We start from the raw sequence: 15,025 nt of genomic DNA on the forward strand, positions 1-15,025 counted from the left end.
GGTATTTTTAGTCTGTTGGTATTTATGAGCTTCATCATATATATATATATATATATATATATTGTCATTATGTATAAGACTATGATAATACCATGATAATGGTTCAAGCAACCAGGCTGATTGTGTAAGCAACAATTGAGACAGTAAGATAGCTTTAAGGGTAGTAAATATTGTCCAGTGCAGTTAATTCTTTATTCATGGTTGTTAGTATCTGAAACAAAAATCATTGTTGATGGGTGTTTTTGGTGTTTTCTTATGTATTGTTGTTTGGTTCTTTAGTTCTCTAACTATCTTCGGTAAGTTCTATGAGGACTCATGATTCTTATCGTAAATTGGGAATCTGCATCACCTTTAATGATCTGATATTATTAGCTCTTATGAGGTGATTCACATTATATGTAATATGGTGCTTTCTGCCTATAGATTCAGATTTGCAGCTCTCAGCTGCTGGGTTCCAGGTCTGTTATGTTAGACACTTTAGTTGAAACATTTTTTTCCATGCAGGATGTCGAGGTTTCCCTGTTGCCGACTTCCAGGATTTGGGACATTTCGGGTGTTGATTTTGAGGAGTTATTGACCATAGTAACAAACAACTTTTTGTATGTGATATATCTTTTTCTTTTCTGTTGTCCTTACCAGCTTCTCATGTAAGTTATTACACACATGCTTAAGCATGAATTCATTAATGAAATTACTTGAGTTGCTTCTTTGTTGATCAATTCTCCCTTTATCCGTTCTTTCTGCTTGGTTGGAAATTTGTTTCATTTATCGGCCTAAATGGAAGTTTACTGAATTTCAATCGGTACCTCTGACACCAAATTTTAAATCTTTCTTCTTCAAAAATTATTTTACTCAAATTATCATAAGGGTAATGGAGTCTGGACTCTGATTGGTAATATACTAATAATTTTGTAGAGTTAACTTTTCAGTTCAATTTTAATGTTTCTTTTGTAATCAGAATGGTTTCCTTCAATACAGCCTTTGCTGAACGTTTTTTTTCATTAACATCGCAGTTAGCTTTGCTGTAACAAAATAAACGTTCAAATTAATCTTATGGACCCTAAAGCTATGAAGATAAATTGATGCAAAGATAGACCACATGTATATATGTATTGAAGTGGTTCCCTAGCCTTAATGCTTTTACTGTTAATTGTCTGATGTAATAAAACATTTGCTTTGATCAAATTCGTCATTAGAACTGATGAAACAATGATTTTGGTATTAGTCATAAATACACTTTTGTCTGACTATGGCACTGTTCTCGTTAGCATCTCCAAAGGTGCACCTTGCCCAACAAGCAGAAACTTGATCTTCTTTGAAGCTTTGAAGTTAATTCATGTGCTTTTCATTTAGCTTGTCTATTGAGCTAATGGGACAGCAGAATATGTTCAAGTATAAAATCAGTCCATTCTTATTTATGTGGAATAACATACCTAGTTGCTTTTCTCTTTATTCTTTTACCCACTTCTTGGATTGTAGCTGGCATCCACTTCTGGTGTATCAATTCTTGGCAATGAGGTGTTTTTTTTCTTCTGTTGCTATAATCCATGGTTAACTTGCAAGAACACACTTCAAGATGCAGGAAGTTTCGGAGTTTGGTATAGTACTAAGTTCTTTTTCGTGTTTGAACTCCTGTGAGTTATTCTATCAGATATTCGTAATCTTAGTGGAAGGCCTAGCTTGGATTTGATTAGCATTTGTATTTTTGGCAGTTGGCGTGGAAAAGAAATATATAATTTTTTTATACAACTGGATAGTGCAATAGTGGCTTTAGAATTTAGACTGAAATCAAATGATGCACATAAAAAGATTCATAGATTTCAGACTTGAGGATGCATCTTCATATAAGGATGCACGATGGACTCATTAGGATTTCAGATTTGAGCATGCATCTACTGCTTTATATTATATGGGCTTGTGGGCTACTACAAACTGACACTTTGAGAAAGTAAAATAGATTCAGGCAGCATCATAATGACTAAGAAATACATCTAGGAAATGCTTTCTAGAATTAAGGAGCAAAATAGACTCAGGCCTTGTCCTCAAAGAGGCTATGGCATCTGCATCTGTCGTGCTTATTTCCAGAATTTGATGATTGAACATACTCATGGATGAGGCTCTGCTGGAACCTGACCACCACTGCCAGGACTTGGGACCTCGAACCCAGGATTTGGGATAAATGTATCATCACCACCTGGAACATAGCTACTGCCTGACCCGGATCCTATTCCTCCACCACTGCCTGGCCTGGTTCCTATTCCTCCACCACTTCCTGACCCATTTCCTGTGCTGCCTCCACTGCCTGGCGCAGCTCCTATGCCTCCATCACTGCCTGACCCAGCTCCTACGCTGCCTCCACTACCTGGCACAGCTCCTATGCCTCCATCACTGCCTGACCCAGCTCCTATGCTGCGTCCACTGCCTGACCCTGCTCCTAAACTGCCTGGTCCAGTTCCTACACTCCCACCATATGGACTGAAGGGATGTAACTTACATCCTGGTGGCAGCACCACAGGGCCAATGCCTGGGATGACCCCGTTGTGGTCAGGTTTAATAAACCACTCAGGCTGTTTGACATCCACATTCTTGGGCATTTTACCAATGTCACGGATTCCAATCACTTGCTCAGCTACAGCAAGCAAAATGGTAAAGAGAAAAACCATAGCAAGGACAGAAGAAAGAAGTTTGTAGGCCATTGCTTGAGACTTTTTAGGAAGAAGAGATGAGCTTGTTTGTTGGTAGAGGAATTAAGATGGCTTCTCATATATATATCGGTGAACTTGTGGTTACTTGAGTGAACTTTGGCGGCGAGTTAAGATGCAGTTTTTCTTACACAGGAAGATATAAATGAAGCAGAAACAAATGCAGACATGCAAGGAAAGAAAAGTAGATAGAGTGGCATGTTTTGGTTAAGAAATCTTTCCCAGTAAGTGGGTAGGTAACTTTTTTTTTACCCATGTATGGTAAAAGAATCTTTTAAGATTACTTGTATATTTATCCTTCCTAAGAAAATTTTACTCTTGAAAGAATCTGTTAAAACTTCATTTCTGAACCAAAAGGGGTCCCTTATGTACAGGAGTAGCAAATCATATTAGTAAATAGTTTCTTGAAATGTAAAATTTGTTCAATGCTTTACTGGACTGTTACTTCACAACTTTCCATTTTAATCTTCTTGTTTTCATCAACTGCTTTGTCGGCTAATTAAAACACACTGCAACACTCTTACCATATGTACCTTCATGTATATAAATACATATGCATGTCCTTTTTTTCTGATCCTTAAAGCTCTCTGTTGATGCTCTATTTTGTTGGTATATATGGATACGAGAATGCATGGAAGTAAATAAATATACTCGAATTCGAATTTTCAGTCTCTACCGAGAAGGCGAAATACCAACTATTCGAATAATTTGTATATTGTTTTCTTCTCATTTTACAACTGATTGAAGTAAAGGTTAAGGAAAACGAGGGGCCGAAGGGTTAAAATTTTCTAGAAATTTAACTATTTGTGAGAATTGACTCTTCATAATTTCATATTATGTTAATTAAATAAATTATTTTACTTATAATGTATAAAAAATACTCTATTTAATGTAAATTAAAATTTAAATAAATTTTTTACTCGTAAAAATCATAAGAATTCTATAAGGTTGATGATGTATATATATATATATATATATATGGATTTGGTTTATATGGTATAATTAATAAATATAAACATTCTCAAATTTAATTAATACTAATCTGCTTTTAATGATATTTTATTTAATTTATAATTACAAAATTAATTAAGTCATTATAAAAATTAAAATTAAATAAACGCTCTTTTTATTTTTTTTTAAAAATATTACTTTTATTAAAAGCCCATCAAGCCCACACAGAACAAACCCTATCTTGCTTTTCTTTTACCCAAACCTCAAGCCGTAATCGCAGCTCCCCTTGGGTTTGGGCTAGTGCTTCTTGCTGAGATTTCGCCCAACGCCTCTCTGATTCAAACCCACTGATAGTTATATACATCTCCGATCATTTTCGTCTCGCGAGTATAGAAGCCGACCGAGGCCGTGCTCTGAAAAAGGCAGAGGAAGAGAAGGAAAGAGAGTTGGAAATGGCGAAACCGTTGGGACACACAGGAGAGTTCTTCAAGAGGAGGGATGAGTGGAGAAAGCATCCCATGGTCGCCAACCAGCTGCGACACGCCGCTCCAGGTCTCGGCATCGCACTCGTCGCCTTTGGCGTCTACCTTGTTGGCGAGCAAGTCTACAACAAGCTCTATGCTCCTTCTTCTCACCACGCCTCTCACTCTCAATCGCACTGATAAATTTTCACTCAGGTGGAGGTGATTTCCTCTAATTCCGATCCCTTTTTCATATTATATCGGGTCTGTTTAAATCATTTGGTTCTCTATGTCCTAGGGATTTTCTTGAGTTAGTGAATGGAGATGTATCGTTCTTTATGATTTGGTGGTAGCTCGATTTCATCATAAATGGTTATGCTTTTATCATCTGGTGTTTGACAGTCTCGCATTTGGTTTTGGATATGGAGGTATATTGCCCTTGTGTTGGTTATTACACCGTCCTTTTGTTTTATTTTGTTGTTTGTATGTGATTTCTTGTTCCCTTAATCTTATTATTGAATTTAGCGTCATCTTAACCTTCCGGTAATTTGGGAAGTTAACTGGTATCTTTGCCATATTTTGTAAAATGCATTTGATTTGATGCTACTGAAATTTGATTGTTTCACAATCCTTTCTCTCTTTTACGGAGTTTGGGGTACTGGAAATTGAGTAGAAAATGTGCTTAAGGAAAGGAAAATACAGTATGTTAATTTTTCCTGCCATTTTTCTGAAATCTGGTTGTCTTATTCTCAATATTATTTTTTAGAAGAAAAAATAGATTAGTATTAAGAGGTACCAAACGGATGCTACCCCTGTACAAGAATATATATAGCAGAATGTTGCAGCCGGGGCTCAGCCAAAATATCAATCAACCCTGCTAGATCTTCCTCATGGAGGATGAATGACCTTTAAACAAAGTACATAGGTGTAGAACCGTCAGGTCCCTAATAGTTGCGAAGTTAGATACAATGTAATAAAAGATTCTCCCATTCCTTTGTTGCCATATGGTCCAAAAAATGGAATGGAAGATACGAGCGACAAGCATTTTCTTGCATATATGCCAGATCAGACCTTTTCTTGCTAAAAGCTCCTTCATAATCAAAGTTGCCTGTCACCAACTTGATAATCAAAGAGTAAAAGTTGAATACCAAAGCTTTCTTTCCAATTGTACGCAACAAAGGAAGATGCTTTAGGAATTCATTGTCGTTTTGGAAAAGTGGGGCAATTGTTGATGAGAATTAAACCCCTCTTCCTTAGATTGTCCATAGTAAGGATGCCCTTCCAAGTTGCTTTCACAGAGACATTTTTGAGTTTAGTAAGAAGATTTACATATTCATCTCTCAGACAAGATTCCTAGTAAGAGCAACGAGTGATGATGTAGTCCCTCCCACTTGGATGTAATAGCCCCTTGCTGTTGCTTCTTTATACAAAAGTAGGTCTAATATTATTGGAAGATTTCCCATTCTACACATCCTTTCAAAATGTTAGGCTTTGACTGTTGTCAATTTTAAAATGAATAAGATCACATATACTGGCGTGTTCTTTCATGACACATTGCCAGAGGCTAGATCCCTGGGCTCCAATGACTGTTCACCATAGAGATCTTACCAGTAACAAACTCCACAGCCATTTAAACCGAAGTGCCTTGTTGAACGTGACAAAAGTTCAGATGCCTAAATCACACTCATAGACAGGATGTCTAATGGCATCCCACTTGACCAAATGAATGTGCTCTGACCGCATCCTTAGGGTAGTCTTATTTTTCTTGTATTTGGTAACTTAGTTTTTGTTGCAAATGGATGTGAGTTTTTGTTGCAAATGGATGTGCTTTGGTCTTTTCTTTTGGTGATCTCATGATTCTGTTGGAGATTGAGTTGATTACGCATCAAGTTTCTAAATTTGGCATTTGTATGGAAGTTTCAGTTTCTCTTCGTCTCATGTTTGTTCATGTGAAATGGATGCTGGTAATTCTAGTGATCAGTAATCTGGTATTGGTTCTGGTGGTATGTTGCTGCTATTGGGGGGATATGATAATTCGGTTGTTTTGGGAAGAAAATGAGTAGATCCTTCTATTAAAAAGCAGAACTACCTTGCAGACCTACCTTTTTATGCTGGTTATTCTACTATTTACCAATGATATGACTGTTTTTTGCCTGGGTCAGTATGTTCTTTTATGTTTTGGCTTCCTGATTTTTACTTATTGTGCATTGCTATTGGTTCTATTTTTCTTCTACCGTGCAGTACATGTTACTATTATGAAGATCTTTCTACTGTGGAGTACATGTTAGGATTAGAAAGATGCATATGCTTAAATATTGCAATTTCCATGTGGCCTTTGTTAATGAAGATTATTAGAATTTTTGTTGTGATGTAGAATGTATTTGACTCGGTTTTCCAAATATATTCAGAAATGTATTCTTTTTTAAATCTAAATTTTATTGTAGTAGTTAGAGGTCTATTAGTATAGTTTTAGTAGCATTAGAATTTTATTTATGCTTTAATTCTTCTAACTTGCTATAAGGATTTCTAGTCTTGGTTAACATAGGATTGAGATAGTTTATGAGTACTATATGATGTCTTCCATAATAATGGAGATATTTAGAGAATTTTCTTTAGAGACTTGTTCTGAATGATTGTATGATGCAACTAAATTCTTCACCTTAGGTGTAATCGTTACTTTTGTTATTTTTATGTCAGTCTTAGTGTCTCGAGATGTGTAGGGTAAGAGGCCCTATCCGACAATATGTTGGTAAATATTTTTATGTACCAAGTAAGCTTTATCTGGTTGAGTAGGTTAAGAAAATTATTCAAATCTCCTTTTTTGATTTAAAAATATATAAAAGATAATGGAAGATACAAAAACAGAGGATTAGATATCCTCCAAAAAGAAGAGAACAAAAGAAGGAAAACAACAAAGGGGGTGAGGGGGGGTTAACAAACTAAAGCTTAAAAGAAAATGGCCAATCTCTATGCAATACAGACAACTCTCTTTAAAATATCTTTGTGCCTTAACCCGGAGATGCTGAAAAAACAATGTATTCCAAAGGAGAAAAAATAGGGAGTCCAACCGGATAAGCTACGAACCAGATAAACCCCTTAAGGTGTGGAGAAGAAAACCAAGTAAAACTGAAGTACCAAATAACCTGTTCCTGAGTCTCTATGACTAGTCACAATGTAGCAAGAGGTCATTGTGAGATCAACAGTTTAAAGCACATACCACAATCCCCGGGGGAGATAGCATTTTTCAACTTGCAGCTTGGAGAGTTATCTAATTTCTCCTTGTGATAGCACGATACCGGTTCTCATGGAACTTCATCTGGTTGGGAGCTGTTGTGGTAGATTTGGACCTCTCGGGTTCGAGAACTGGGAAGAGAGAAAAGAGAAACAGAAGGAACATATGAGGGATTTTCAAATATCTTTTTTTTTTATTTTTTAAAAAATCTCCTTGCATTCTAGTAATTGTTACCCTCCCAACTCTCACAACTGTTTTACCACAACCAGTATAATCTCTTTTTTAACGAAAAATAAAATAAACAACCAGCATAATCTCTTATCACTATTCTTTTATCAAGATCTTTTTAATACTACCAACATCACTGCCATTAAGAGATCACTACTCAATTCGCCTTCTGCCATGGTAACAATGGCTGCCTACCACCATCACATCTCCCACTCACATTTGATTTTGCACAATCATTTGCCTTAATGATGTTTTTGCTCTGCAATAGGTTTTCTGCGTTGTTACTATTGATGTCAACACCACTAAAAGGTGTTGGCAATGGATGTAGTGGAGGGCTTGGTGGTGAAAGATTCAGAAAGAATAAAACAATAATGTTATAGTTATTTTGGACGGGCAGAGGAGCCAGAACTGAATGGGTTGCACGGATGGGTGATTGGAGGCATGAAAGGAGCATTTATGTCCATGAAGAGTTTGTTGTTGAGATTAACCATGGAGAAGGAAGTAAGAGGACTTGTGGATAAGCATGGTCAGGTGACATGTTAATTGCAGTGGTGTTCTTCTTTTGATATATTAATGGCAGTGGTGTTGGAAACCATGGAGACTGGATCTAGGGAAAAATAATAAAGTAAGTGGACAAGGGGTGAAAATGTTTATTTTATTAATATTAAAAAGTAATATGCTAATGAATAAAGTAATTATTTATTTTTTCATTTTTGCAGAAAGTAGTATATTCTATTTTGCGTAATTAAGTAGTATATTCTAACAATCAATTGGCCTCTTACCCTACCCATCTCCTCTCTATCTTATCTTCTTTGACAACTCTATTTTGTTTTACCCAAATTGTGAAACATAACATTGAACTCTAAATTCCTCCATCTTCCTAATGAGATCTAGGAATACCTAAACTTTTACCTAATTTCCTTTGTAGACAAATTAATCCTCGTTTTTAGTACATCATGTTGTATAAGCTGACACTTAAAATCGTGTGAATCTTTGATGCTTCCTTTTGATAAACTCATATTATGTGGTTTTGATATGTGAATTTGTTACAAATGTGAATTAGATATTACGAGATGCTTTGGTTTAGGGATTGTTGATTGGACAAGAGACATTATGAGGAACTGTGTATGGATCCTATATGCGTCCTCCTGATTAACTTTCACTGTTGGGTAATATTTGAAAGGATTACAAATGGGAATTTAGATAACTTATAATTCTTTACGGGTTGTTGATTGGATACAACACAGTGTATGCTGCCTTTATGGTCAGATGCACCTTTTTTTATTGTGTCACATAGTGTATAATTGTGTTGGCAAATATTATGTGTACCCAAGATTCCTGTTAACAGTCCATATGATTTTATTAATTTTGATTTCCCAATATGTTTGAGTTCATGGCAGAAGCATGGACTTTCAATTTCAACTTAAAGTATTATAGTAGAAAGCAAGGACTAAAATAGGTGCAAGACTTCTCAGAATACTGCTGTCATTCTCTTGTGAAATAGATGGTTGATTTGCCCGTATCACTTTCTTTTAAATTTGTTGAAAACAAAACTTGAGATTTCATAAAAAGCATTGTTAGGATCCTTACATGCATATTTAATTGGTCAGAAGCACCATAATCTCATTTCATCCTGATTTCCAAAAACATACTTTGATCTTAGTGTGTTATTTGGCCCCTGCAGATGATTGCTTTACGGAAGATTTAAGCTTTAGGCCTTAATATGTTCCATTTCGGGTGGACTGGTTTGGTCTGTTAAATCAATGTGAGACTTGTGGCTGGTAATTTTACCTTCTAGCAAGTTGGAAAAATAAGATACTTGTAAGAGATGATGTATGGATGTTTTATTCACTTTCTTCTCCTGTTGGAATGTTTTAGTTATAATCAATCACATTCTGTCTTCAGTGTATCTTTCCCAATAAGTCAATAACCTTTAGTTCTTATGAAATCTTGTTGCCCTAGTGTGGTTTCTTTTTTCTTTTCTCGCTATTGGTGTATTAAGTCCCAATATTTTCTTAATTGAATCAATTAGTTCTAGAGATTTACAAGGTAAATGAGATAAAACTGATATGATATAAATTGTTGAATCAATTAGGATAAGTTTCCAGTAAATCAATTGATTCCTGGATTTAAGGCATATTGGTATTCCTTTATAGTGGATTATGGGATGCGCTATGCATTTCCATGCCCTACTGAGGGTTAGAAAAAATTAGGAGATTGATTAAAAGAAATCCAGGCCCTATTATTGGTATTCCTTCATGTGATTTTTCTTTCTTGAAATTGTAATTTTTTACTAATAATAAAATAAAATTAATAAATATAATTTTGAAATTTATGAACTCCTTTGACCAAAACTATAGGAGTAAGCCATGCACCCTCTTACTCAAATCCAACTTATTAACAAAAACATAATCTTCCAAACACCCTGCAAGACTCCATTATAAACTCAATTAGCTTTGGGTTGATGACAGAACTCAAAATATTCACAGAGCACCAAATCATCATATTAACATAACTTAGTTCAATCCTTTAACCTGATATTCTTCTTCCTTTTGGTTCCCCCCCCCCCTTTTTGGGAGGTAGTACAGCATAACTTAATGACTTTGGCAATAATTTTCCTGCAAAAGAATTTCGATAAAAGACCGACAATCCAGGGGCATTTTCTTTCCCTTGGATTCATGAGGCTTAAAACGATACGGCCAACAACAACACCAGTTCTCTTTTCAACAATATAAAAGAGTTAAGGGTTTGGCCTTTCCTCGGAAAATCTTGGAAGCTGAACAAGTGAGTTTACTCGTGTCACGCCTTCCAAGCCCAACCAATTCTGATCATCCACTCCGGTTTCCTCACTTCCATCAACCTCAACTGGTAGTCGTCCATAAGCATCATTTTCATCTGCTGATCTAACAGTGAAGTTCCTTTGCAAAGATGGCTCAGATTTCTGGCCATCATCCGATTCAACTACATTGCCAGAGTAATTACTATGCAGAGTTGCAGAAGAAAAGCCTTGTTCATCATAATCAGATTCAGAATCCATTTTGCCATCCAGAAATAAACAAACAACTGCACAATCATCCATCTTTGAAGTAGGGTATTTGAGTTTCCATTCCCTGGCAGCTGAGTCCACCAAAATCCTAGCAGCTGATGCCCGGGTTGGAGCTGAGGAGACAATCTCAACTACCTCTTCATTGCTTAATACATCCCAGACCTGAAACAACATAAAACCTGATTATGAGTATAAACTATCTTTCAATCTACTTTCACATTATAAAGGAACTTTATTTCCTAAAAGATGCATAGCCTATAGCACAAAAAGAATAACTGCTGATCAAACCATTAAAGAAGGCCAATATATTGCTCTCGGTAAATGTCATTTTGAGCAAAATCATTATTTTTCCCTTTAGCTTCCCAACCAATGATCAAAGAAAAGATTTTGACTCCTATGAAGAATAGTTAGGATACTATTCTTAGAATAGCTTAAGCAAAGATTTTGAGTCTTAGTGGTCTTCACCAATTATTTACAGCTGCCAAAGTCTGGATACTGACCTTTGCTTAAGCTCCAACTCTGGAATCACTTAGAACAACATGCAAATTACACCACAATATCATAATCAAGGAGCTTATGTTGACGAGAATGACACTAAAACTCTTCCTGGTAAAAGCCCATAGAACAGATTATTCTTTATACATCCTGAATAATCCGTCCTCCCCTTACCTTTAGTGGTAAAAGATTAAAGAAATTCATAAAACAATGTGGTTATACTTCCTTTCGTGTATGATAAACACGAGAGAGGAACATCCAAAAAATAAAACCAGTTCTAACTTCAAAGCAGATGCTTTGGTTATTTTGTTTCATCAGATAGTTCAAATATTCTCTCATGACTACAAGCAGTCTTCTCTTATTTCCCAGTTAGGTGTTAATCCCAACTCAAAAGTAACATTCCTCAATTGAATTCCTGATTTAGAAACAAAGACAACTGAAGATTGGAGAAGAAATTTACCCCATCTGAAGCAAGAACAATGAATTGATCTCTATCTGTGAGAACCCTGTGAGAAAATTCAGGTATTGAGATCACTCCATATTCTTTCAAGCAAAAATCACCAAAAGCTCGAGCCATTGCTAGTCCAGGGGCATCATCAAATGGCAACCAAACTCTTGGCACTTCAGGCTCATCTTGCAATGCAAAGACCCTACCTTTACATCGTTTAATCCTTTCAGCTTCTCCTACAACATTTAAATTTAGACCATTTAAGTTATGCTTGTTAAGATATACACTCAACCAAAACTCTTAAAAGTTCTTACTTGGCAAGTCTGGTTTTAGATCAATAGTCAACTGGATTGCCACCATGGAATCGTTGCTGTCCTTAGATCCCAGAATTGCCCGGGAATCCCCAATATATCCCATGAAAAGATTGGACCCCTGCACATCACACATTAAACATAATGGACAGCTTAGAAGAAAGCCTTCAAAAGATGGAAAAAGAAAAATTAAAGAAGAATAGATCCAGCGCTTCCTGCAATACCTGTTTAACTATGGTGATGGCAGTGCTACCACTGCAGAAGCAGTCCAAATTAGGATGGGACTTCAACTCTTTATCCATAGCCTTGTATGATTTCAAGAATGCGTCTCTCCACAAGGAATTCAATTTATCCTCAGCTGAGACATCTTTATCATAATCTCCGCCATCAGATTTCTTCGTATTTCGTTTGAAGCAAGTCCCACTTGAACCATCTTGCTTTGATTGATGAGAATGCAAGAACGATAGCAACTTAATAGGCAGGGAATCTCTTACTTTACGGGCAACAAGATGACCATGAGGTCCATGACCATCAAAGACACCACAAAATGTCATATCTTCCAACATGAAATCCTGGAAGATTAAGATCACGAGCAGCAGTTAGTACCCAAGCAAAAAAAAATTGAAATAAAAAACCAAAATAAAGGAATGGAACTCACTTCCCATACGATCATAGCATCCTGGTTTATCCCTTTACGGCCCTGCTGAGTAAATATGCAAGAAGTTCGACTTTTTCCATTGGTGAAAACCCGGTTGGGCAAGGAGGGTAAATGCTGCATCGTAACAACATGGTCGGAGAATGTTCTCTTAGTCCTTTTTTGCCCACAGAATCCAAGGCCCATACATGACGGAGGAGGTGCCTCTCCCTTGCTATTGTTACTACAAGTACTCTTGCTACTAGTTGAAACACAAGCCCCCATATTTTTTCAGCTCCACAAAGAAGACATCTAGTTTAACAAACACCCAAGTTTCCTCCTCCTACAATAACAGATTTCACTTGAAACTCGATGATCGCTGAAATAGTCAACCAAGCAAAAGGCTACCTGAACACTGAAGATTCCCACACATCAGACCACAGGCCTGCTTTACATGACAAAGTAGAGCACTCTCAGGTAGTCAAACTTAATTCGTTTTACCTGAATCAAGAATAAAACCATCCGAACAAAACAAGAAGCCATTTGTCAATCTCAATTGTTTATTACATAGTTTTCTACAACCAAGAAATGCCTGCACCTATAAGTAAAGAAAACTACTATTTACAACAAAACAAAAAAAGCTTCCATGTGACCTGGGAATAGAATATGCCTGAAGCCTGCCTGATTATTTGTCAATTGCCAGGATTCACATCCATACAAATCAAATGCTGAGATTCTACCTATTTTAATCCACAAGCCACTTATTAAACAAACACAAAGAAGACCCAGAGGGGGAGAGAAGGGAAAAAAAAAAAAAAGAGTAAATACCCGCAATCATCTTTCTCAAAAACTATTCAACCATGAAAAAAAAAAAACAAAACAAAACTTTGTTGACACATAAAGTACTTGTAAATCATCAAATTAGACCATAAACATATTTATAATAATTAAGAATGATAATGGAAATATGGAGATCATGCTTGAACCTTTTACCTTATCAGCCCAGAATTAATAATAGAACAGCAACTTATTATTTGTGTTGATGAAAGGAAAAAACAAATCGAAGCCATGAAGGAGCAAAAGAGGTTTGAGAAGGGAACCCTATACGGGAAAATGTATAGCCATGTACAGGAGAAAGGATTTTCACTTTCCGAGAAACCAAACAGGGAAAAAGTACATAGTTGGCATGAGAGAGAGAGAGAGAGAAGGGGAGAGGGCAAGAAAAATAGATTCAAATTTTGATTAACCCAGTTGAGGGAAAACCATAGAGATGATTCTATTTTGTTTGAAAAAGAAAAGGCAGAAAAAGACGAAAGAAAGGAAACATTTTGTCAACACAGAATCAAAAATAGACATAGAAAGAGAAAAAAAAAAGAACAAGAGCTCAGGTAAACACTATGCAGAAAATTACCAGCAAAAAAAAAAAAGAAAAAGACAAAACCAGAAACTGTAGCAAGACTCGATTCACAGTCAATGAACTTGGAAACAAAATGCATAGAAACAGAGCAAAGCGTGAGGCTGACTCAGCTCCACTACAAACAGAGCCGAGTTTTACTCTCTGTTTTTCTTTTCCTGCAATGAGAAGAAATCTACACGCAGATCTTACAAGCTCACGCCAACCCAGAAGCTAAAACAGAGAACAGGATGGAAAAGGAAGATCACTTCATATAAACTCCAACAAGAAGAAACCCAGAGACAATTCAAGAAAACAGAGGATTCCAAGTGAAAAATTCATGAAAACTGAGGATGAGAGTAACAATACCTCTGCAGCTTAAACAAAGCAAAAACTTTTCTGGGACGAAAATGGTGGACTTGGAAGTGAGAAACAGAGGGGATTTTCAAAGAGAAGTAAAGTAAAGTAAAGATGGGTGCTTTTCATTAATGGCAAAAGCAACAGAGAGAAGATGGAAATCATGGAAGTGAAAAAGAAACAATGCAATAAAGAAGATAGATAGAGAGAGATTTCTTTTTTTTTTTTTAATAAATAAATTTTAAATTTGTGAAAATTAATAATAATAATTAAATTCGGATAATAGGCAGAGTGCTTATGCTAGTGTGCACTCCCAAATCCTAAATTATGACTTTTGACATTTCCTCTACCACCCTCTTTCATGGCACGTGCCTTACACGCTACGGAAAAATAATTATCTCTACCCTGTTCTAATTTTTATTTTTTACTCAAAAATTTTAAATTATTTTCTAAAAATTTATAAACATCCTGTTGAAAAATTATGTAATATGAAAAAGAAAAAAAAAAAAACGGGGAGGTATGGAGACGCGCTGGCAGAGAGAGTGAAAGAAAGAGAGAATTAAAAAGAAGAAAAAAAAAAAGGACACGCCAATCTGACAGAGAGTTAACGGCACGCGACGTGTCAACCCAAGCTAAAATTTTAACGTATCCACCACTGCATTTTTACTGTCTCCCATTTTCTTTTTTTACTTTTTTTAATTATTATTTATTATAGCTAATCCACAAAACTGACAATTAATCATTTTTTTAATCCTATTGCTACTTGT

General features: G+C 36.0%; 3 protein-coding genes across 10 annotated transcripts; 1 reads left to right on the top strand and 2 right to left on the bottom strand.

Annotated features, from left to right (window-relative positions):
• Positions 1-1,796: 1,796 nt before the first annotated feature.
• LOC110816995 (cell wall protein precursor) lies at positions 1,797-2,755 on the bottom strand. Its single transcript, XM_022045381.2, has one exon. The coding sequence runs from the start codon at positions 2,694-2,696 to the stop codon at positions 2,106-2,108; it is 591 nt and encodes a 196-aa protein (XP_021901073.1). The 5' UTR covers positions 2,697-2,755; the 3' UTR covers positions 1,797-2,105.
• Positions 2,756-3,939: 1,184 nt separating this feature from the next.
• Positions 3,940-9,535, top strand: LOC110816984 (NADH dehydrogenase [ubiquinone] 1 beta subcomplex subunit 3-B-like). Of its 2 annotated transcripts, none has more exons than XM_022045373.2 (2): positions 3,940-4,330; positions 9,259-9,535. In XM_022045373.2, the coding sequence occupies exon 1, from the start codon at positions 4,106-4,108 to the stop codon at positions 4,313-4,315; it is 210 nt and encodes a 69-aa protein (XP_021901065.1). In that variant the 5' UTR covers positions 3,940-4,105; the 3' UTR covers positions 4,316-4,330; positions 9,259-9,535. The 2 variants fall into 2 exon arrangements, with proteins under 2 accessions (XP_021901065.1, XP_021901064.1); XM_022045372.2 differs by having other exon boundaries at positions 3,944-4,336.
• Positions 9,536-10,056: 521 nt separating this feature from the next.
• Positions 10,057-14,436, bottom strand: LOC110816891 (putative protein phosphatase 2C 52). Of its 7 annotated transcripts, XM_088221203.1 has the most exons (8): positions 14,271-14,436; positions 13,162-13,248; positions 12,917-13,009; positions 12,533-12,851; positions 12,099-12,446; positions 11,878-11,995; positions 11,576-11,799; positions 10,057-10,782 (listed from the first exon to the last, which is right to left on the bottom strand). In XM_088221203.1, exons 4-8 carry the CDS (start codon positions 12,791-12,793, stop codon positions 10,315-10,317), a joined length of 1,419 nt encoding a protein of 472 aa, XP_088077329.1. In that variant the 5' UTR covers positions 12,794-12,851; positions 12,917-13,009; positions 13,162-13,248; positions 14,271-14,436; the 3' UTR covers positions 10,057-10,314. The 7 variants fall into 7 exon arrangements, with proteins under 7 accessions (XP_088077329.1, XP_088077328.1, XP_088077330.1 ...); XM_088221202.1 differs by lacking the exon at positions 13,162-13,248; XM_088221204.1 differs by lacking the exons at positions 13,162-13,248; positions 14,271-14,436 and adding an exon at positions 13,502-14,253.
• Positions 14,437-15,025: the final 589 nt, after the last annotated feature.

This window comes from Carica papaya, chromosome 5 (genome assembly GCF_054855325.1).
Source record: "Carica papaya isolate Zhongbai chromosome 5, ASM5485532v1, whole genome shotgun sequence".
Taxonomy (NCBI): Eukaryota; Viridiplantae; Streptophyta; class Magnoliopsida; order Brassicales; family Caricaceae; genus Carica; species Carica papaya.

Bases quoted from the DNA above. Each gene is read 5' to 3' on its own strand.
- LOC110816995 (XM_022045381.2), bottom strand. From the start codon at position 2,696: ATGGCCTACAAACTTCTTTCTTCTGTCCTTGCTATGGTTTTTCTCTTT.
- LOC110816891 (XM_088221206.1), bottom strand. From the start codon at position 12,793: ATGGGGGCTTGTGTTTCAACTAGTAGCAAGAGTACTTGTAGTAACAAT. The intron at 11,800-11,877 runs GTAAGAACTTTT...TAAATGTTGTAG, and splicing joins TCTAAAACCAGACTTGCCAA to GAGAAGCTGAAAGGATTAAA. The intron at 10,783-11,575 runs GTAAATTTCTTC...ATGTTGTTTCAG, and splicing joins TTGTTCTTGCTTCAGATGGG to GTCTGGGATGTATTAAGCAA.
- LOC110816984 (XM_022045373.2), top strand. From the start codon at position 4,106: ATGGCGAAACCGTTGGGACACACAGGAGAGTTCTTCAAGAGGAGGGAT.